Source organism: Conger conger, chromosome 10 (genome assembly GCF_963514075.1).
Source record: "Conger conger chromosome 10, fConCon1.1, whole genome shotgun sequence".
Lineage (NCBI taxonomy): Eukaryota > Metazoa > Chordata > Actinopteri > Anguilliformes > Congridae > Conger > Conger conger.
The window spans coordinates 14,885,401-14,907,104 of NC_083769.1; the positions used below are offsets into that span (position 1 = coordinate 14,885,401).

General features: G+C 48.8%; 3 protein-coding genes across 5 annotated transcripts in view; all 3 read right to left on the bottom strand.

The window, feature by feature from the left end:
- The window catches only part of LOC133138117 (E3 ubiquitin/ISG15 ligase TRIM25-like), a 76,326-nt gene extending 62,191 nt beyond the window's left edge, over window positions 1-14,135 (bottom strand). For 2 of the 3 annotated variants that reach the window (XM_061256602.1, XM_061256603.1), the window contains exons 1-4: window positions 13,444-14,135; window positions 11,648-11,743; window positions 11,174-11,407; window positions 10,871-11,027 (exon numbers count right to left, since the gene is read on the bottom strand). In XM_061256602.1, the coding sequence (XP_061112586.1) occupies window positions 10,871-11,027; window positions 11,174-11,407; window positions 11,648-11,743; window positions 13,444-14,034 (1,078 nt within the window). In that variant the 5' untranslated portion in view covers window positions 14,035-14,135. Of the gene's footprint in view, window positions 1-2,914; window positions 3,290-7,618; window positions 7,669-10,870; window positions 11,028-11,173; window positions 11,408-11,647; window positions 11,744-13,443 lie in introns of those variants that run through there. The other variant, XM_061256601.1, reaches the window with a different exon arrangement.
- A 2,738-nt stretch (window positions 14,136-16,873) lies between these two features.
- On the bottom strand, window positions 16,874-17,925 carry LOC133138687 (stonustoxin subunit beta-like). Its single transcript, XM_061257642.1, has 2 exons — window positions 17,922-17,925; window positions 16,874-17,493 (listed from the first exon to the last, which is right to left on the bottom strand). Exons 1-2 carry the CDS (start codon window positions 17,923-17,925, stop codon window positions 16,949-16,951), a joined length of 549 nt encoding a protein of 182 aa, XP_061113626.1. The 3' UTR covers window positions 16,874-16,948.
- Window positions 17,926-19,862: 1,937 nt separating this feature from the next.
- On the bottom strand, window positions 19,863-21,475 carry LOC133138688 (E3 SUMO-protein ligase RanBP2-like). Its single transcript, XM_061257644.1, has 2 exons — window positions 21,452-21,475; window positions 19,863-20,120 (listed from the first exon to the last, which is right to left on the bottom strand). The coding sequence occupies exons 1-2, from the start codon at window positions 21,473-21,475 to the stop codon at window positions 19,863-19,865; spliced, it is 282 nt and encodes a 93-aa protein (XP_061113628.1).
- Window positions 21,476-21,704: the final 229 nt, after the last annotated feature.

Genomic DNA, 21,704 nt, shown 5'->3' on the forward strand with positions numbered 1-21,704 from the left:
CCCTCTCTCTCTCTTTTTCCCTCCCACTGTCTCTCTCTCTCCCTCTCCCCTCTCCCCCTCCCTCTCTCTCGCCTCCCTTTCTCCCTCTTCCCTCCCTCTCTCTTTCCCCCTCCTCCTTTCCCCCTCCCCCTCTCCTCCCTCTCTCCCTCTCCCCTCCCTCCTCCTCTCCCCTCCCTCTCTCCCTTCCGCTTTCTCTCCCTCCCTGCCTCCCTCCCTCTCTCTCTCCCTTTTTCCCTCCCACTGTCTCTCTCCTCCCCCTCTCCCCTCCCCCTCCCTCTTTCCCCTCCCACTGTCTCTCTCCCTCCCCCTCTCTCCCCATCTCCCTCCCTCTCCCCCCCTCCCCTCCCCTCCCCCTCCCTCTGCCTCCCTCCCTCTCCCCCTCTCCCTTTCCCTCCCACTGTCTCTCTCTCCCACTGTCCTCTCTCCCTCCCCCTCTCCCCTCCCCCACTCTCTTCCTCCCTCCCTCCCTCCCTCTCTCCCTCCCTCCCTCTCCTCCCTCTCCTCCCCTCCCCTCCCCCTCCCATCTCTCTCCATCTCCCCTACCTCCCTCCCTCTCTCTCCCTTCCGTTTTCTCTCCCTCCGCCTCCCTCCCTCTCTCGCTTTCCCTCCCACTGTCACTCTCCCGTCTCCCTCTCCCTCTCCCGTCCCTCTCTCTCTCTCTCTCCCCCTCCATCCCTCTCTCTCCCCTCCCCCCCTCTCCCCTCTCTCCCTCTCCCCTCTCTCCCTCTTCCCTCCCCCTCTCTCTTTCCCCCTCCCCCTCTCCTCCCTCTCTCTCCCTCTCCCCTCCCTCCTCCTCCTCCCCTCCCTCTCTCCCTTCCGCTTTCTCTCCCTCCCTGCCTCCCTCCCTCCCTCTCTCTCTCTTTTTCCCTCCCACTGTCTCTCTCTCTCCCTCTCCCCTCTCCCCCTCCCTCTCTCTCGCCTCCTTTCTCCCCTCTTCCCTCCCTCTCTCTTTCCCCCTCCTCCTTTCCCCCTCCCCCTCTCCTCCCTCTCTCCCTCTCCCCTCCCTCCTCCTCTCCCCTCCCTCTCTCCTTCCGCTTTCTCTCCCTCCCTGCCTCCCTCCCTCTCTCTCTCCCTTTTTCCCTCCCACTGTCTCTCTCCCTCCCCCTCTCCCCTCCCCCTCCCTCTTTCCCTCCCACTGTCTCTCTCCCTCCCCTCTCCCCCCCCTCCCCTCCCCTCCCCCTCCTCTGCCTCCCTCCCTCTCCCCCTGCCTTTCCCTCCCACTGTCTCTCTCTCCCTCCCACTCTCCCCTCCCCCTCACTCTTTCCCTCCCACTTTCCCTCCCACTGTCTCTCTCCCTCCCACTCTCCCCTCCCCCTCACTCTTCCCTCCCACTTTCCCTCCCACTGTCTCTCTCCCTCCCCCTCTCCCACTCTCTTCCCTCCCTCCCTCTCTCTCCCCCCCTCCCCTCCCCTCTCTCTGCCTCCCTCCCTCTCTCCGCCCTCTCCCTCCCTCCCCTCTCCTCCCCCCTCTCCCTCCCTCCTACCTCCCTCCCTCTCTCCTCCCCCCTCTCCTCCCCCTCCCTCTCCCCTCACTCTCCCCCTCTCCCCTCCCTCTCCCCCTCTCCCCTCCCACTCCCCCCCTCTCTCCCTCCCTAAATAAATAATTCAGGATGTAGTTTTTCATTGTATGAAAATTTTAATTCAGGATTAATAAATTTCCCCTCCCCTCCGTCTTTCTCAAGATTCAAATGTGCTTTATTGCCTGAGAAGTGAATTGTGTATTAAAGCATTGACAATAACAACATTACAGTCAAAACAACAACAACCCCCCAGCATAACACACACATAGTAAACAACAACAACCCTTCCCCATATAAGCATGTATATATCTTTCTCTCTCTATCCCTCCTCTCTATCCCCCCTCCCTCTTTCTCCCTCTCCCCATCTCTCCCTCTCTCAAATTCAAATTCAAATTCAAATTCAAATTCAAATTCAAATTCAAATGGCTTTATTGCATCAGCCCAACATTTCCCACACGATGTACAGAACAGAACCCATAAGACCTGGTTACCATGGTGTGGAGGCCCGATCGGGGACAAGGCGGAGAAGGGGGACTTCTGAGGGAAAGGAGCGGATTGGACGGCCCAGGCACTGACAACGGCGGACCAACGCGGTCACGTGAATTCCACATTTCTGTTATTTTTTATTCCACATTTCTGTTATTTTTTATTCCACATTTCTGTTATTTTTTATTCCACATTTCTGTTATTTTTTATTCCACATTTCTGTTATTCTTTATTCCACATTTCTGTTATTTTTTATTCCACATTTCTGTTATTTTTTATTCCACATTTCTGCTATTTTTTATTCCACATTTCTGTTATTTTTTATTCCACATTTCTGTTATTTTTTATTCCACATTTCTGTTATTTTTTATTCCACATTTCTGTTATTTTTTATTCCACATTTCTGTTATTTTTATTCCACATTTCTGTTATTGACATTTTTTCTTTTTTTCTTTTCTTTCCGGTGTTCCTAATTTTTGGCCGCTTAATTTTATTCCTCTTTTGAAAAAAGACTAATTTTTTGTTCTGGACTATTGAGATGTGCCCTGAAGGCACTTATAAAAAATAAAAAAAAGAATTTTCTGTTCACCTATTTACTCTCTCTCTCTCTCTCGCTCTCTCTCTCTCTCTCTCTCTCTCTCTCTCTCTCGCTCTCACTCGCTCTCGCTCTCTCTCTCGCTCTCTCTCTCTCTCTCTCTCTCTCAGTATTTTCAGGATGTTTCCCTCTCTTTGATCTTCCCTTCACTCTCTGCCTCATCCCAGATCACACAGTTTTACAGAGGATCCATAATAATGAACCCCAAACCCAGGATAGAGGGCTGAGTGAATGTGGTCTGGACTCTGTGCAGGAGGGTCATTGTGTCAGAGACGCTGTAGAAGGACAGAGTTCCTGCCCTGTGATCCAGGTACACTCCTATTCTGGAGGAGGAGGGAACAGGGATTTTAGTGTGAACATTATTGTGACTGAAAGAGTAACTGGAGGGAGAGCAGAACAAACTCCAGGACTTGTTATTACGTCCCATTATACAGTCATTACCCCCCCCCCTTTCCTGCTGATCTCTTTATATGACACTGCTATAGAAACCCCACCCACACTCCACTCAGCCTCCCAGTAACAGCGTCCAGACACACCCTCTCTGCACAACACTTGGCGGTAGTGCTCAAATCTCTCTGGATGATGAGGATATGACTGGATCTCTCCCACACAGGTCACCTCTCTGTTCCCCTCAGACAGACGAAGGATTCTGTTCGCTGTGTTGGGGTCCAGTGTGAGCTGACAGCCATCTGATGGAGGAGAAGAGAGGAGAGCTCCACTCACATATTTCACACATCATACATATTTTACACATCTTTCATATTTTATGTGTTTAAATCTCATATTTTCTTTATTGTTCTCATTTTTAAGATGTTTAAAGCTTTTTAAACTTGCTTGTGTCTTCTGAAAGTTACTTTTTACTGATTTTTACCCTTGTATTGGATTTTCAACCTCTCCCCTTCATCCCCCTCTCCCCCCTCCCCCCTCTCCACTCCTCCCGCCCCCTCTCCCTCTCCTCTCCCTTCCTCCCTCTCTCCCCCTCTCCCTCTTGCTCTCCCTCCCTCCCTCCCTCGCTCTCTCTCTCCTCCCTCCCTCTCTCCCTCTCCTCCTCCCTCCCCTCTCTCCCTCTCCTCTCCCCTCCCTCTCTCCCCCCCTTCCCCCTCCCCCTCTCCCTCTCTCCCTCTCCCCCTCTCCCTCTCCCCTCCCTCTCTCCCCCTCCCCCCTCCCTCTCTCCCTCTCTCTCTCCCCTCCCTCTCCCCCCTCCCTCTCTCTCTCTCTCTCCCCTCCCTCTCCCCTCTCCCTCTTTCTCTCCCCTCCCTCTCCCCTCTCCCCTCCCTCTCTTTCTCTCTCTCTCCCTCCCTCTCCCCTCCCTCTCCCCCCTCGACCACCCTCCCCCTCCCTCTCTCTCTCCCTCCCTCTCTCTCCCCCACTCCCCCTCCCTACCTCTCCCACTCCCTCTCCCCCTCTCCGCCTTCTTCCCTCCCTTCCTCCCTCCCCCCCTCCCCTCCTCTCTCCCTCTCGCCTCCCTCTCTCCCCTCCCTTCCTCTCCCCTCCCTCTCTCCATCTCTCTCTCTCCATCTCCCCCTCCCCTCCCTCTCCCCTCCCTCTCCCCTCCCCTCCTCCCCACCATCTCTCTCTCTCCATCTCCCCCTCCCCACCCACTCCTCCCCCCCCCACCTCCCCCCACCCCTCCATCTCACCCACTCTCCCCCCCTCTCTCTCCCCTCCCTCTCACCATCTCCCCTCCCTTCCTCTCCCTTCCCTCTCTCCATCTCCCCCTCCCCTCCCTCTCCCCCTCCCCTCCCTCTCCCCCTCCCCCCTCCCTCTCTCTCCTCCTCCTCCTCCCCCCTCCCTCTCTCTCTCTCTCCCTCCCTCTCCCCCTCTCCCTCTTTCTCTCCCTCCCTCTCCCCCTCTCCCTCTTTCTCTCCCTCCCTCCCTCCCCCTCTCCCTCTTTCTCTCCCCTCCCTCTCCCCCTCTCCCCTCCCTCTCTCCCCTCCCTCTCTTTCTCTCTCCCTCCCTCAACCACCCTCCCCCCTCCCTCTCTCTCCCTCCCTCTCTCTCCCCCCACTCCCCTCCCCTACCTCTCCCTCCCTCCCTCCCTCTCCTCTCCCTCTCCCTCCCCTCCCTCTCCTCTCCCTCTCCCTCCTCTCCCTCTCCCACTCTCCCCTCCCTTCCTCTCCCTCTCCCCCTCTCTCCCTCTCCTCCTCTCCCTGCCTCTCTCCCTCTCTCCCTCTCCTCCTCTCCCCTCCCTCCCTCACTCCCTCTCCCTCTCTCTCTCTTTCTCTCCTCCCCTCTCCCCTCTCCCTCTTTCTCTCCCCTCCCTCTCCCCCTCTCCCCTCCTTCTTTCTCTCCCCTCCCTCTCCCCCTCTCCCCCTCTCCCCTCCCTCTCTCCCCTCCCCTCTTTCTCTCTCCCTCCCTCGACCACCCTCCACCCTCCCTCTCTCTCCCTCCCTCTCTCTCCCCACTCCCCCTCCCCTACCTCTCCCTCCCTCTCTCCCCTCCCATCCCTCTTTCTCTCCCTCCCTCCCTCCCTCTCCCGATCCCCCCCTCTCCCTCCCCCTCTCTCTCCTCCTCCTCCCCCCCTCCCTCTCTCTCCCTCCCTCCCTCCCTCCCTCTCCCCCTCTCCTCTTTCTCTCCCCTCCCTCTCCCCCTCTCCCCTCCCTCTCTTTCTCTCTCCCTCCCTCGACCACCCTCCCCCCTCCCTCTCTCTCTCCCCTCCTCTCCCCCTCTCCCTCCCTCTCTTTCTCTCTCCCTCCCTCGACCACCCTCCCCCCTCCCTCTCTCTCTCCCTCCACACTCTCCCCCACTCCCCCACCCCCACCTCTCCACACCCACTCCCCACCCCCTCCCCCTCCCCTCCGTCACTCCTCCCTCTCACCCCTCCCTCCCACCCTCTCCTCACCCACTCTCTCCCTCCCCTCCCACACCCCAACCCCCTCTCCTCCACACCCACTCCCACTCTCCCCTCCCTTCCACACCCTCTCCCCCTCACACCCACTCCTCCCACACCCTCCACTCTCCCTCTCCTCCTCTCCCCACCCTCCCTCACTCCCTCACCCTCCCTCACTCACTCCACCTCCCTCTCTCCCCCTCCCATCCCACTTTCACTCCCTCCCTCCCCCCTCCCTCCCTCCCCAACCCCCTCCCTCCCCCTCCCTCCCCACCCTCTCCCCCTCCCTCCCCTCCCTCTCCCCCTCCCTCACCTCTCCCCCTCCCTCTCCTCTCCCTCTCCCCTCTCCTCTCCCTCCCTCTCTCTCACCCCCCACCCACACACCCTCCCACCTCCCTCACTCTCCCATCCCTCTCCCTCTCCCTACTCCCTCTCCCCACTCCACACCCTTTCCCCACTCCCCCCCTTCGTCCCACTCTCTCCCCTCCTCTCCCTCCATCCATCTCTCCCCTCCCTCCCTCCCTCCTCCCACCATCCATCTCTCCCCACCCTCCCACCCTCCCTCCCACCCTCCATCCATCTCTCCCTCCCTCCCTCCCTCCCCCTCCCCCTCTCCCTTCCCTCCGTCCCCCTCTCCCTACCTCACTCTCTCCCTCAACCCTCCATCTCCCTCTCTCCCCCTCCCTCTTCCCTCCCCCTCCCTCCCCTCCCTTCCTCCCTCTCTCTCCCTCCCTCCCTCTCCAATCCCTACCTCCCTCTCCCTTCCCTACCTCTCTCTCCCCCACTCCCTCTCCCTCTCCCCCTCCCCCTCCCCCTCCCCCACTCCCACTCTCTCTCCCTCTCCCTCTCCCCCTCCCTCCGTCTCTCCCCTCCCTCTCTCTCTCCCCTCCCTTCCTCTCCCCTCCCTCTCTCCCCCTCCCCTCCCTCCCTCTCTCCCCCTCCCCTCCCCTCCCTCTCTCCCCCTCCCCTCCCCCTCTCCCTCTCCCCCTCCCCTCCCCTCCCTCCCTCTCTCCCCCTCCCCTCCCCTCCCTCCCTCCCCCTCCCCTCCCCTCCCTCCCTCTCCGCCCTCTCCCCTCCCTCCCTCCCTCCCTCCCTCCCCTCCCTTCCTCTCCCTCTCTCCCTCCCTCCCTCCCTCTCCCCCCCTCCCTCCCTCCCTCTCCCCCTCTCCCCTCCCTCTTTCTCTCCCTCCCTCTCCCCTCCCTCTTTCTCTCCCTCCCTCTCCCCATCCCTCTCCCTCTTTCTCTCCCTCCCTCTCCCCATCCCTCTCCCTCTTTCTCTCCCTCCCTCTCCCCATCCCTCTCCCTCTCCCCTCCCTCTTTCTCTCCCTCCTTCTCGTCTCCCTCCCCCCCCCCTCCCTCCCTCCCTCTTTCTCTCCTCCTTCTCCTCTCCCTCCCCCCCCCTCCCTCCCTCCCTCCCTCCCTCTCCCCCTCTCCCCTCCCTCTTTCTCTCCGTCCTCTCCCATTCCTCTCCCTCTCCCCCTCTCCTCCTCTCCCCATCTCTCGCTCCCTCTCTCTCCCCTACCTTTCCCTCCTCTCCCCTCCCCCCCCTCCCTACCTCCCTCTCCCCTCCCTACCTCCCTACCTCCCTCTCCCCTCCCTATCTCTCCCTCTCCCTCTCTCCCCTCCATTCCTCTCTCTCTCCCTCTCCCCATCCTCTCCCTCTCCCTCTCTCCCCTCCATTCCTCTCTCTCTCCCTCTCCCCTCCCTCTCTCCCTCCCTCTCTCTCTCTCTGCCTCCTATCCCGCCCTCCCTCTCTCCTCTCCCCTCCCTCCCCCCTCCCTCTCTCCTCTCCCCTCCCCTCCCTCCCACCCTCCCTCCATCTCCTCTCCCCTCCCACCCTCCCTCCATCTCCTCTTCTTCCCTCCATCCCTCTCCCCTTCCTCTCTCCCTCCCTCTCTCTCCCTCCCTCCAACCCTCTCCTCTTCCTCCCTCCCCCTTTCCTCTCCCCTCCCCTCCCCTCCCCTTCCCTCCCCCTCCCTCTCCCCCCTCCACCCTCTCCCTCCCTCTCTCTCACTCTCCCCTCCCTACCTCACTCTCCCCTCTCCCCTCCCTCCATCACCTCCTCTTCCTCCCTCCCTCCCTCCCCCCTCCCCCTCTCTCCCCCTCTTCCTCCCTCCCTCCCCCTCCCCCTCTCTCCCTACCTCCCTCTCCCCTCCCTTCCTCTCTTTAAGGCTTAATTACAGACTCACATTGTAAGAAGTCCTGTCTGGTCTGGGCTCTAGAACAGAGACTTCTTCCACTGTGGAGAGAGAGATCACAAGATAAAAAGATGAACCTTTTTCTGAGATCCAAGAGAAATTGAATGCTTGTTTCAATCTGCAAGTAAATGACAACTGATGTCGCCCAGAATACAGTATCAGAATGGGTCTCAAATGTTACACTAAAACAGAGCAGAGAGAGGAGACAGGATGGTTTCATCATAAAACTACTGAGGAATTTGACTTGTGTTCTCTCCTCTCATCTCTATGCAGTATCTTGCATCCTAGTAAACAAAGACATACTGGTCATACTGTATTTTGTTCTCTCAAGATTAAACAAAGCTTTCAATGAAAACATTTAGGGTTACGCCCTAGCCAGAAGAACTGCCCCTAACATACTGGGTACTTTTATAGATTTCATCCCTATTCACACTGAACACCTCTGTGATATTCTGGATCATCTGGAGCTTGTGAGCACTTGAAATGTCCCTCCACACTGTAATATATAAACCTTTATGTGACTAGGAAGTCACATTGAGATTAAAACCTCTTTTACAAATGAGACCGAGCCAAGACAGGGTCAAACAGCAGCATAAGATTACAGAATCACAATCACGGATCCTTTACAATAATATACAGAATTATTTAGGTATATACAGAACAAAGTGCATTACAATACATACAATATGACAGAACATAACACAGGGAAACAGTGAATTAAACATATCCGTCCAACTTAAAGCAGTAGCATCTTAACATGAGAACATGCATTATTCTCAAATTAAAATCGTTTAATGAAATAAGAGAATCAAGTTTGAGCTTGGCCTGAAGCTCGTTCCAGGACCAAGGAATATATAACCTGTGATACAGACTGAAATGTCACTCACCCCTCTCATTAATAATATATAACCTGTGAGACAGACTGAAATGTCACTCACCCCTCTCATTAATAATATATAACCTGTGAGACAGACTGAAATGTCACACACCCCTCTCATTAATAATATATAACCTGTGAGACAGACTGAAATGTCACTCACCCCTCTCATTAATAATATATAACCTGTGAGACAGACTGAAATGTCACTCACCCCTCTCATTAATAATATATAACCTGTGAGACAGACTGAAATGTCACTCACCCCTCTCATTAATAATATATAACCTGTGAGACAGACTGAAATGTCACTCACCCCTCTCATTAATAATATATAACCTGTGAGACAGACTGAAATGTCACTCACCACTCTCATTAATAATAAACACCAAACAAAAAGTTCGGAAATTTGTGTATGGTAGATTATTTCTCTGTTGTAACAATGCTTCTTGGCAACACATTTTATTCCGTTGGAAAGCCTGTTTATTTCCCTTTTAAATGGTGCCCCATTTGTAAGGAACATGCATTTGTGGGATGAGCAGCACAGCTGAGTATGTGGGTTGCGCTCATGTCAAATGTGCCAAATCTCATGAAATGGGCGATGTCAGAGACAGACCGTGAAGTGGGCGTCCCAAGAAGACCGGTTCCTCACCCTTTCAGCACTTAGGAACCGTAGGCTGTCTTCTACAGATTTGCAGTCAAGGTTTGCAGGACAATAAGGCACACGGCTTTCGGCCCAGACAACACGGCTTTCGGCCCAGACAATCCGGAACAGACTGTACGCAGCCAATCTCCGGCTCATAGGGCTGCCAGGAGGCCTGCCATGACTGCCCTTCACCGTCAGGCCCGTTTGCACTGGTGTCAGCAACACCTGCACTGGAACCTGAACATGTGGAGGAACGCTATGTTCAGCCATGAGTCCAGATTCTGCCTACGGAAGTTGGATCGTAGGGTCAAAGTGTGGAGAAGACGGGGAGAACGCTATGCTGATTGCTGCACCGATAGAGGAACACCTTTTGGTGGAGGCAGTGTGATGGTGTGGGGCGGCATCTCCATCACTGGAAAAACCAGGCTTGTCATCATTGGAGGCAATCTCAATGCAGAGAGATATCGAGATGAGATTCTGCAACCAGTGGCAATCCCATATCTTCACAGTCTGGGACCGAACTCCATCCTCCAAGATGACAACGCTCGCCCCCACAGAGCGGGGTTCATCAGAGACTACCTCCAGAATTTGGGAGTAGAGAGAATGAATGAAATGGCCTGCCAACAGTCCTGACCCAACTGAACACTTGTGGGATCAGCTGGGGCGTGCTGTTGGTGCTAGAGTGACCAACACAACCACGGTGGCTGACTTGCATCCTGGTTGAGTGGAATGCCATCCCACAACAGTGTGGGACCAGGCTGGTGACCAGCATGAGGAGGTGCCAGGCTGTTGTGGCTGTGTATGGTTCTTCCACACGCTACTGAGGCTCCTGACTGTTTGTTAAATGAATAAATTCTAAAATCATCCAATCTGCCAAACAACACCAAACAAGAGTCAATAGCAACAGCAGAATAAGCTGTTTGGCATTGGCAGAGAAGATTTGGCAAATTTTATATGAGCACTACCCACTTACTCAGCTGTGCTGCTCATCCCACAAATGCATGTTCCTTACAAATGGGGCACCATTTGAAAGGGAAATAAACAGGCTTTCCAACAGTATGAAATGTATTGCCAAGAAGCATTGTTACAACAGAGAAATAATCTACCAAACACAAATTTCCAAACTCTTTGTTCGATGTTTATATAACATGTTTATATAATAAACACAGCAGATGTCGCAATTACAAGCAATATAGACAGCATATATGGTTAATAATTACCATTCACCTCTGCCAGACCATATTTAACAATAAGAGCTATTCGCTATTTGTGATAAAATGTGATTTTTGAAAATCAATCAATTATAATCAAGACATGGGAGGAATAAATCATGTTAATCTTGTACAAATATAAATTAAATAAGGTTTTCATCACAACTGATGTTTATTGCTTTGAACTAAAGAAATTGGAAAAACTACCGAATGAAGTGATCTCTGAGTGTCTGTAATATAAATGTGAAGGGGGTGCAGTGTGCACTAAATTAAATTGTGTTCTTTTAAATGAGGCCAGGCCAATGTGTCTCAGGTTGAGAAAAATATTTCAATGTTTCATTTTTCTTTTAATAAACCCAAACAGACCCAAACACCGCACAATGGCTTATAATATATAACGTGTGTAAGTTCCTTTCATGTTGTCAGAGTGAATCTTAGGCAGATCACCTCACCACTGTGTTGTGTGCAGTGACTAAACACACTTTCTGCAGCAGGGTTTGTCCACCAACCTCTTCCACAAACTTTGAACTCCGCCTTGAAAACATCCTCCAGTCGCTCTTTCAGTTCAGAGACAGATTTCCTCACAGCCTCAAAAGAGACGTTTGGACTGACAGGGATGCTGGGTAAGTCTCCAGGTCCAGGAGGGGCACAGAGGGACTGACAGCTCTGCAGACAGACAGACAGAAAGAGACAGACAGTGAACACAGATTCCTGTGCAGATACCAGGAGCAGATCTTTGTAAAAGAGGAACACACCTCACCATGTATGTACAGTGTACACAGTGCAGACTGTCAGAGAGCCAGTGATGTTACCTGGAGGAAATGGATGTGATCCTCTGTGTGTGAAAGCTGCTCCAGCTCAGCCTCTCTCCTCCTCAGCTCAGCAATCTCCTGCTCCAGTCGCTCCAGGAGTCCTTCAGCCCGACTCACTTCAGCCTTCTCCTCATCTCTGATCAGCTCTTTCACCTCAGAGCGCCTTCTCTCAATGGAGCGGATCAGCTCAGTAAAGATCCTCTCACTGTCCTCCTCTGCTGTCTGTGCAGAGCGCTGTTAGGAGAAACAGAAGGAGGAGGGTTGTACATTTTAACTAGGCCTTTCACTCAGCTCTTACTGGGACCTCAGACAGCCTGTTTCCCACAGTGTGGCTCAGTGGCATTGAGCCCCAAAGGGCTGGAAAGTGGCCCAACACTGGGCTCCTCGCTGGCTGACTGGAGGAGAGCGCTGACTGAGCCCTGAAATGGCTCTTCCAGCAGCCAGCTGTTGTCTTCTCCTCTGGTCAGTACCCACCTTGAGTGACTGCACAGCCTGTCTCAGATCCTGCAGCTCCTTCTCTCTCTCCTGGATTCTCTGCTGGAACTTACTCTGTGTCACCCCCAGCTGCTTCTGTGAAGAAACACACATGATCCAGGTTTAAAAACGCTGGTGAAGACACTCCAGCAAGCCCTAAGGAATCCACTGTGGCCGTACATTTTGGGCCTCGACCCAAGAGAGGGTACTCACCCCACTGACACACACTATTCCCACCCCGATGTTGCCACAACACCACCATCCATAATCACACACTATGTGATTAACATGAGACCTGCTTTAATTCTACTGAAACATATTATTCTCACCTCACTGACACACACTATTCCCACCCCGATGTTGCCACAACACCACCATCCATAATCACACACTGTGTTCATAACATGGGACCTGCTTCAATTCTACTGAAACACATTATTCCATGCACTGTCAGCAACCAACAGAGCAGATGGTCAAAATTAATGACTGACATGTTGATCCCAAACACAAATTAAAAGCCTAGACCTGAACCAAAATGTCAGCATAAGAGTTGTGCTGGCCTGGGACCTGTTTTACATTTCATTAGAAGTAATACAATTCTAGATCAGCAGTCCGACTCTGACATGCTTCATACATAAGCCCCCTGAATTTGGTGTTTCCAAACTACCTCCTGTTTTCATGTTCTGTATCATTTTGTTACACTGCATATATTTTTATAATTGAGACATAAGGTACAACTACTGAACTACAGTTTGAAGTTTTTGAGTATCACACTGAGAGGAAAATAAACTGCAGTATTATATTATATTCAAAAACATGCACACAAACAAACCTACCTTAAACACAGGGTCAGGGAGGAGAGGAGTAGTTTGCCATTCATTGGAGACAGCTGTATTTGCCTATTCTAGCAGAGTTCATATTTCCCATTCAAAATTGATTGATTGATATCAACTTTTGTTTTAACAGGGAAAACACACTGCGACATACCCAAACAATAATACAATTCTAAACATCACATTTTTAGAAAACTGGCTACAAAGAAAATGGTCTGACTAATCACAACCAAAACTATGCAAAACGTAACTACCTGCTTCAGAAAATAATATAATACATATTTGTAAGATGTGCATGACGGAGATAACGTTGTTTGATGATAATTAGACTAGCATGCTTGCTCGCGCGTTCCGAGGGTCGTAGCTAATGATGAAATTACAACGTGAACGTGGCAACTGGAAAGTCCTACCTACCCTTTTAACCGACATATAAGATAAAAAGTAACTGTTGTTGTTTAATCGTGGTTTCATAATTTAAAACGTGCCTACCTGAGTGATATTTTTCACAAACTGGGGCTCGCGACGCGATGCTTTTCATTACAAATTGTACTCGGATTGTCGGAAGATGCGACGACAGATTTAGACAAAACCAATTGGAAGGGGGCGGGGGGTGGTTTGGAGAGCGTAATATTAGAAAGTATTGATAAGGTGTATTTTTTCGTGGATAATACAATACAATTCCCTTTTTAAATGGTAAAAAATTTCCATAACAAATAAATAAATCATAAATTCCATTAACACCAGCCAATAAAGGGCACTTCTGGGGTCACTTGATTCTGGGCACCCACTCCATGAAATACAACAAATGAACGCCTCCTTAAAACTTGACAGACAAGGAAACACGAAAAATAAACTAATGAATAAGGCATATGCAGTTGGAGTGCAGTGTAATGATTCAGCTGATTTCTCATTTTCACTGCTCAGGTATTTTCAGTATTTTTGGGTCCATATTAAAGTCCTTACCTGTTTCTCAGTCCTTTCTGCTACCACTGAGACTGTATCATGGCCTCTGTGTTCATCCATCGCACACAGCATACAGATACACTGCTGATCGCTACGACAGAAAACCTCCAGCAGTTTGTCGTGATTAGAGCAGATCTTCTCCTGCAGGTTTTCAGTGGCTTTGACCAGTTTGTGTTTTTTAAAGCCAGGAAATTCATAGTGAGGCTGGAGGTGAGTTTCACAGTAAGATGCCAGACATGCCAGACAGGACTTGATGGCTTTGTGCTTTCTCCCAGTGCAGAAATCACACGCCACGTCTCCAGGTCCAGCGTAACAGTGAGCAGGAGGAGCAGCTTGGAGTCCTGTCTTCTTCAGTTTCTCCACCACTTCAGCCAGCATGGTGTTTCTGCCCAGAACAGGCCTAGGGGTGAAGGTCTGTCTGCACTGGGGACAGCTGTAGACACCAGTATGATCATCCTGATCCCAGCAGCCCTTAATACAGCCCATACAGTAACTGTGCCCACAGGGAATAGTCACCGGATCCTTCAGGATATCCAGACAGATTGAACAGCTGAACTGGTCCTGATCCACCGAGATATTAGCCTCAGCCATTTCACTGATCACCCTGACAGAGACGGAGTTTAGCTGTGTTTCTCTGACAGAGACAGAGTTAAGTTTCGTTTCTCTGAAACTGCGTAACAGCAAGATTAGCAGTGACTTCCTGGTTCTGCCCACAGCTGCAGGAGGTGTGGTGTTGGACTGGGGCCAGGCTGAGCAGAGAGGGCAGATTCATGAGGAAATATTGAATCTTACGCTTCAAAGGCCAGATTTACTGAGGGTCTGTGTGAGTATTGTGAGCAGTAAAGGCTTATATACACATGCTTGGGATTTACTACGGGTGCATCTGATCTGAGTACCCAGTCAGAAACGCTGAGATAATAATATGAGGAGGTAAAATTAAATATGGCTATATTTTATCATAATATAATTTGAGTTTACAGGTTTTTTGTCTGCATGAATTTGAGGATATCATGAATAGAAAGAGTGAGCTCTGTACAGAAAATGAAACAGCAGAGCAGGCTCATGTTGTATGAGAAATAGTTCTTATAGCTTCCCAGTTTTACTACTGCTAGTTGTACCAGTACCACAAACATATTTTGTGGATTCATCTGACACTATTCTTTGTATCTTGCCTATCTATGTGTAACACCCTTTCTCAAGTCGTCTCCGGCTAGCCACTTAAAGTCTACTCATTCTTTTGATAGGTATGACCTTGAACTGTATTTAAACACACCGCACATGCTAGTTGGGGAGAGATATTCTCAGAACAGATTACCTGGATGCCCTGTGTTTGTCTCTGCCTTGCGAAATCTCTGAAGAGAAGTTGTCTGCATGTTCTTCATCGTCCTGAATTTGATTCCATGGAGAAGGGCTAAATATCCTAACAGCCGACACGCATGGATTTGCTCCTACAGCCATGAATTTAAAGCTTTTTAACTTCTGTCAGAGATTTGAGTGGTGTGTATTTTTGGTTTGTTCATATGGACTAGTGCTCCACGTTACACACCTGAGCACCTCTCCAATTCACTTCAAGTAAGCCAAGGTTGCGTTCCTTTATTATTCTTGTAGCACAGCAAGAGTTTCAGCCTTTTCACTTTTCAGCTTTTCAGCCAGGCTCGTTTAGTCTCATTCTCGTCTCCCTGATCCACTCCGTCTCTTAGACTTTATTTCTGTCCGAGTTCAGAAACAACAACTCCAGTGATTCTGCTCAGTGAGGGAGTCTTTCAAAATCCAGAATTAATGTTCTCTGATATTTCTCAGAGCTACATTCTGAAAATGACCCTTCACTGCTTGTGTTGCCAGGGAAACAACCACAAGAGTTTGGTTTATTTAGAAATGGCTAAAAAACATTACAATGTAAGTGGTACACAGGCTACACTAGCTTCAGCACAGGTGGAATAAAATGAAATTACAGATATTTAGAATAATGTAAAGTACATGCATACGTACAAAAATCTATAAAACACCTGTGTTTTTGCCCGCATTTGGTTTTATGTGATGTGTAATGTAGTGCAGTAATCGTTTGGTATTTTTCTGGTATTTGTCTGTTTTTATGGAATATTCAGTTACATTTGTTATTGTAATAAAAACATTAAGCAATAAAAAAAGCATTTAGATGCTACATTTATTTAATCAGGACAAAAAACAACAATACAGCTTAAACGATAACAAAAGTCAGTTGATTGGATTTTAAAATAAAAAGACAAGAAGTGGAAGTGGAATAAATCACTGATTCTCCCAGATCTGTCCATAATAGATCCATATTAAACGTAGACAGTGAATCAGGTAACAGAGGAAGTTGCAGATGATGATCAGTAGCAGTTCCCGCTGATCATTCAGTAAATCCCAGAAAAGCAGCAGTTGCAGAGGAACACTGAGGCAGTTCAGGTGGAGCAGCGTCAGGCTGCCATGGCAACGGCCCTCTGGGATTAAAACCTGTAACCTCTGGGCCTCAAACACAGCTCTTTCAACAGACATTTTACCCATATTCAACTTTTCATCTGTCCTTCTTCAAAGATGAATACAACAGCATCTACATATTTTTACAGGTAGATGTTGTTGTTACATTGTGCCCCTCATCTGAATATACTTAGTATATGAATGGAGAATAAATGTGGTCAGTTGTATTGTAGTGTTAGTGGCAGGTTCTGTCAGCTCTGTGTATTTGGCATCAGCATTTAAACACAAAAGTACACTGTGCTCATTCAGCAGAAGCTCTCGTCCACAGACTCTTAGAAAGTGAAGTGCATTCACTGTAAAGTGCACTGAGCAGCAGTGTCACAGAAACACTGTAGCCAGGCAACAAGGTCTGCTGTAACAAGGCTGGTCTAGAGCCATCTACAGATGGAAATTAGGCCAGGTTAGAGACAGAGGCTCTTGGGGTGTTGAACTCTAAACAGTGTGTACAATGATGTTATTTCCAGAAGCTTCTCAAGAATCCTCTCTCCATCTCTTCTCTATTCACCGTTAGCAGGCCAGTGTGGAGTCAAAAAGTAATATCGCCAAATCTCATGAAATACTTGTGAATTTACACATCAAGGTAAATCTCTACCCTTTGTATAATGAGCCAGCCTGGTTCAGCTCTACAGTGGGAAAGGGCTATAATGAGCCCAGAATTGTTAACCATTAGCCACAGTGTCTGCTGAGCCAAATAGTCCAACCCTGACCATAAATTATATCGTAGCTATAAACACAATGGCAATGCAGGCAAAACCCAGGATAGATGGGCTGAGTGAATGTGGTCTGGACTCATTTTGGTGCTTTTCCCTCTCTTTAATATTTTGGCCACTTAATTTTATTCCACTTTTTGAAAAAGGAATGTTTTTTTGTTCTGGACTATTGAGATGTGCCCTGAAGGCACTTATAAAAAATAAAAAAAAGAATTTTTTGTTCACCTATTTTACTCTCTCTCTCTCAGTATTTTCAGTATGTTTCCCTCTCTTTGATCTTCCCTTCACTCTCTGCCTCATCCCAGATCACACAGTTTTACAGAGGATCCATAACAATTAACCCATAACCCAAACCCAAACCCAGGATAGAGGGGCTGAGTGAATGTGGTCTGGACTCTGTGCAGGAGGGTCATTGTGTCAGAGACGCTGTAGAAGGACAGAGTTCCTGCCCTGTGATCCAGGTACACTCCTATTCTGGAGGAGGAGGGACCAGGGATTTCAGTGTGAACATTATTGTGCCTGAAAGAGTAACTGGAGGGAGAGCAGAACAAACGCCAGGACTTGTTATTACATCCCATTCCACAGTCATCACGCCCCCCTTTCCTGCTGATCTCTTTATATGACACTGCTATAGAAACCCCAAACTGCCCACTCCACTCAGCCTCCCAGTAACAGCGTCCAGACACACCCTCTCTGCACAACACTTGGGGCCAGCGCTCAATTCTCTCTGGATGATCAGGATATGACTGGATCTGTCCCACCCAGGTCACCTCTCTGTTCCCCTCAGACAGACGGAGGTCTCTGTGCGCTGTTTTGGGGTCCAGTTTGAGCTGACAGCCATCTGATGGAGGAGAAGAGAGGAGAGCTCCACTCACATATTTTACACATCATACATATTTTACACATCTTTCATATTTTATGTATTTAAATCTCATCTTTTCTTTATTGTTCTCATTTCTAAGATGTTTAAAGAATGTTCAACTCCTAAAGATTTTTCAGTTTTTATAATATCCTGGAGAAATGTATACTTATTTCTTTAAATAGTTAAATAGTATCACCCAGAATACAGTGTCAGTATCAGTTGTTACACTAAAACAGAGCAAAGAGATGAGACAGGATGGTTATCATAAAACTGCTGAGGAATTTTGATTGAAAACATTCGAGTCGTGCTGTAGCCAGAAAGACTGCCCCCTAAGCTGCTTTGACAGGTTTCATCCCTGTTCACACATAAAACTCTTCTTTTGGAGCTTGTGAAGGGTAAAATCTGACCCATGTTCATGTTAAGCTGTGTAAATACCATCTATTTTTTTGAGGTGGAACAAGACTTCATGGTTTCCTCAGCAATATGAACATAAGAAAACCCACAGTCACCATTTTGTTCTGAAGGTCTCTAAAAAAAACTGTTACACCAGTCTTGTTCCAGGTCAGATACCCGGCAAAGAATATTGGCTGCGGATGGTATGGCAGTGTTGAAGTTGAGGGGAGTTTTGTGGATCTAAAATTTAATCTAAAGATCAAAAGAACTTAATTTAGTCAAGACACCCAATTTTCTGGCAGAATTTGGACACTGACACACACACTAAATTAACTTGATCTATCTCTCCCACACACAGTCAAAAATAATACCTCTTGCTCTGTCATCACAACAACTCATTTCTTTCTCACAGACCAGCACATTATTAAGTGGACTTTTTCTCCAACAAGACATACAGTTGATTAGACTACACATCCAAGGGCCAATCCAAATGTGAGGTTAAAGGCCTTGCTCAAGGGCCCAGCAGCTGCACTGATGTTATTGTGGCTGCACCGGGGATTGAACCACCAACCCTCCAGGTCACCTTAGCCACCTTAACCACCAGGCTATAGCACAGTGTCATCTTGTGGGAGACTTTGCTGATTTCTTCGATGAGAAGGTCACAGTCATCCGCAGATCCTTTACAACCACCGTGAGACGGGTGCTTGGGGGTTGGACCCAAAATGCACGACTCAGAAACAATAGTAGGATAAAGTCCCGTCAGGGCTTAATTCGGGACGAATCCCAGGAGCGTAGTCACAACAAGCAAAGTCCTTACACGTAGATCCAGCCAAACAAACGATAAACAAGGGAAGAGGGAAGAGGCAAACTCGTAGTCGGTAAACGTGCAGGGAGGTCCGGTAGCAGGAGAGCTGTCAGCGGGGCAGAAGTACAGGCGGACGGCAGGCAGGGTCGTAGTCGAGGGCGATGCAGAAGTCGAAACCATAAAACAATCAGCGAGGCAAAGGTACAAAATCGGGAGGCGAGGACGTGGTCAAAAACAAACGATGGTCAACAAAACAGAAATCAATAATCGATGGTCGGTAAACAGGCTTGGAATGTAACGTGTAATCAATGACAGTAAATGCTCAAGTGTTGCTTTGACGAACAAGAGGCAGACAATTTTGCAACGAACAGTAGCGCGACTGGGATATAAATGCAGGTGTAGACAGGTGTAGACAATTAGTTAGAGCGCAGCAAGGAAATAGAAAACAGGTGCGATGGATGACAAGTTTAACAAGGTAATTAGTAATCGTTAGTAATAAACCTATCCTGCCCTAGCATTAGTAAATTAGTAAATGACATGTACGAGAAACGTAAGGTAACATGAACACATGATTAGTTTGATAGTTCTACCCAATCCTGATCTAGCGTTAGTAGTTTTAGTAAATCGACAAACAGAAACAATTAGGGTGTGAATGACAGAAAGAGAGAGAGAGAAAGGCGGAACGCAAGGTTTGCGGAAAGACATGTAAAAGTGTATCTTGAAACCGTGACCAGTCTACGTAACAATAAACATAAATCAAAACATAACACTAAACCAGGGGTCGGCAACCGTGGTGAGTACCAGTGTGAGTACCAGTGTGAGTACCAGTACCAGTGTGAATACCAGTGTGAGTACCAGTGCCAGTGTGAGTACCAGTACCAGTGTGAGTACCAGTACCAGTGTGAGTACCAGTACCAGTGTGAGTATCAGTACCAGTGTGAGTACCAGTACCAGTGTGAGTATCAGTACCAGTGTGAGTACCAGTACCAGTGTGAGTACCAGTGTGAGTACCAGTACCAGTGTGAGTACCAGTACCAGTGTGAGTATCAGTACCAGTGTGAGTATCAGTACCAGTGTGAGTACCAGTGCGAATGCGAGTCCAGCATTTATTTGAGGAGACTACTTCAGCTGTCCACAGTCTATCTGAGGACTATCTTCTTACTCGGTCTCCCATCTTTTTAACAACGTCCATGCCGTCTTTGACGAAGCCAAAGACCACGTGCTTGAAATCGAGGTGCTCCGCTTTCTTCAGGGTGATGAAGAACTGGGAGTTGTTGGTGTCACGGCCGCGGTTCGCCATGGAGAGCAGGCCCGGGCCTGTGTGCTTCACGTCAAAGTTCTCATCCTCAAACTTCTCCCCGAAGATTGACTTTCCTCCGGTCCCGTCCTGCTTGGTAATGTCTCCACCCTGGCAGTGGGGAAGGTCACAAAATATTAAAGGCCAGACTTAAAAGGGCTCTAAGAGGGCTTTTGTCAGTGTTCCGTTTTCCTGAAGCACACTCACACTATAATAGAGATGCTCCCATCAGGGTTGTTTCATTATTATTGTTATTGTTGGTCTTGACCAGTTTTCAATCATTTCGCTTGATTAACAATACAGTGATTAACAGTGATAGTCAAAACCATCAGATAGAACCAGTTCTCAATTAGGCTATTAGGCAAGCACTAAAATCCATCATTTCAATAGCAAAATTGTACACATTTTATGAACATTATTGTGCTGAAAAATAACAAGGTAGGGTAGTTAAAACTGGAGCGGTGCAGTTTCTCTGAATTCTATATAATATAGCTAGTTCTTCAAATGTGAGGCATGTCAATTTCTTAAAATGTGTACAATTTTGCTATTGAAATGATGGATTTTAGTGCTTGCCTGAAAGCCTAATTGAGAACTGGTTCTATCTGATGGTTTTGAGATGTCAGGTGTGATAGTCTGGAGAAGAGAAGAGGGGATAGGGTCAAGGGCACAGGTTGTAGGGCGGTGGGAGAGCAGGAGTTGAGAAACATCAGAGTCTGTGAGGGGGGAGAAAGTGGAAAAGGAAGAGATGGGCCTAGAGGGGGGGAAGGGCACAGTGAGGGGCGGTGTGTCACGTTTCAGGTCTGTCTCGCCATGTTTTATGTTTATTTCATTTTGTCTTAGTCACTAATTGTCTTATCATGTATTATGTTAGTCTAGGTTCGTCATGTTGTTTAGTTATGTTTCGTTACGATTTATTTTACCTTGTTATGTTGAGTGGTTATTGTCTTGGTTCGTTTAGTGCAGGGGTCGGCAACCCTGGTACTCACACTGGTACTCACACTGGTACTCACACTGGTACTCACACTGGTACTCACACTGGTACTCACACTGGTACTCACACTGGTACTGCGAGTGCCAGTGTCCCTGATTAATCCACAAAGTATCACTGAATCATAAGATGTGTGGGGGGGGGGGGGGGGGGGGACACAGATTGCAACATTTTCTTGTGGGGGGGAAATATACACTGTTTTTGTATTAGCTGCTGCTTATACATTATAAATGTCAGGTCAAGATACGATTGCACTGATTAAATAATTAAGAGCAGAAAGTAACATGACAACAGCATTTTCCTGTCAGAATTTACACGCCTTTTATTCTTTACATTTTTAAATCTCCCAATGCAAATTCGAGTTCCACAGAACATCAGCTGTCCACCGTCCAAAGTAAGATTGTTGTTTTGGTAAGCTCTTATCAAAATAACTATATGCTTGGTGCTTACTCACCCACTTATAAATGTCAGCGGACATTCCAGGCCAGAAAAAGATTTCATCTCTTTGTTGATTGAAATTGGTAAGCTAAGCAATTCTAAAACAATCTGCAGGAAAGTGTAAGGCTACTAGTATTTCTGAATTTTGCTTAGGCAACACACACTCTGTATATAACCACAGTTGATGCAAAAGGAGGTTTAGTTAAAATTGCTAGCCTAATTAAAATGAATGAACGTATGATGCTAGCCTAATTAACATGAAAGGTGCT

Bases quoted from the DNA above. Each gene is read 5' to 3' on its own strand.
- LOC133138688 (XM_061257644.1), bottom strand. From the start codon at position 21,475: ATGTCCGCTGACATTTATAAGTGG. The intron at 20,121-21,451 runs GTGAGTAAGCAC...CCCCACTGCCAG, and splicing joins CCGCTGACATTTATAAGTGG to GGTGGAGACATTACCAAGCA.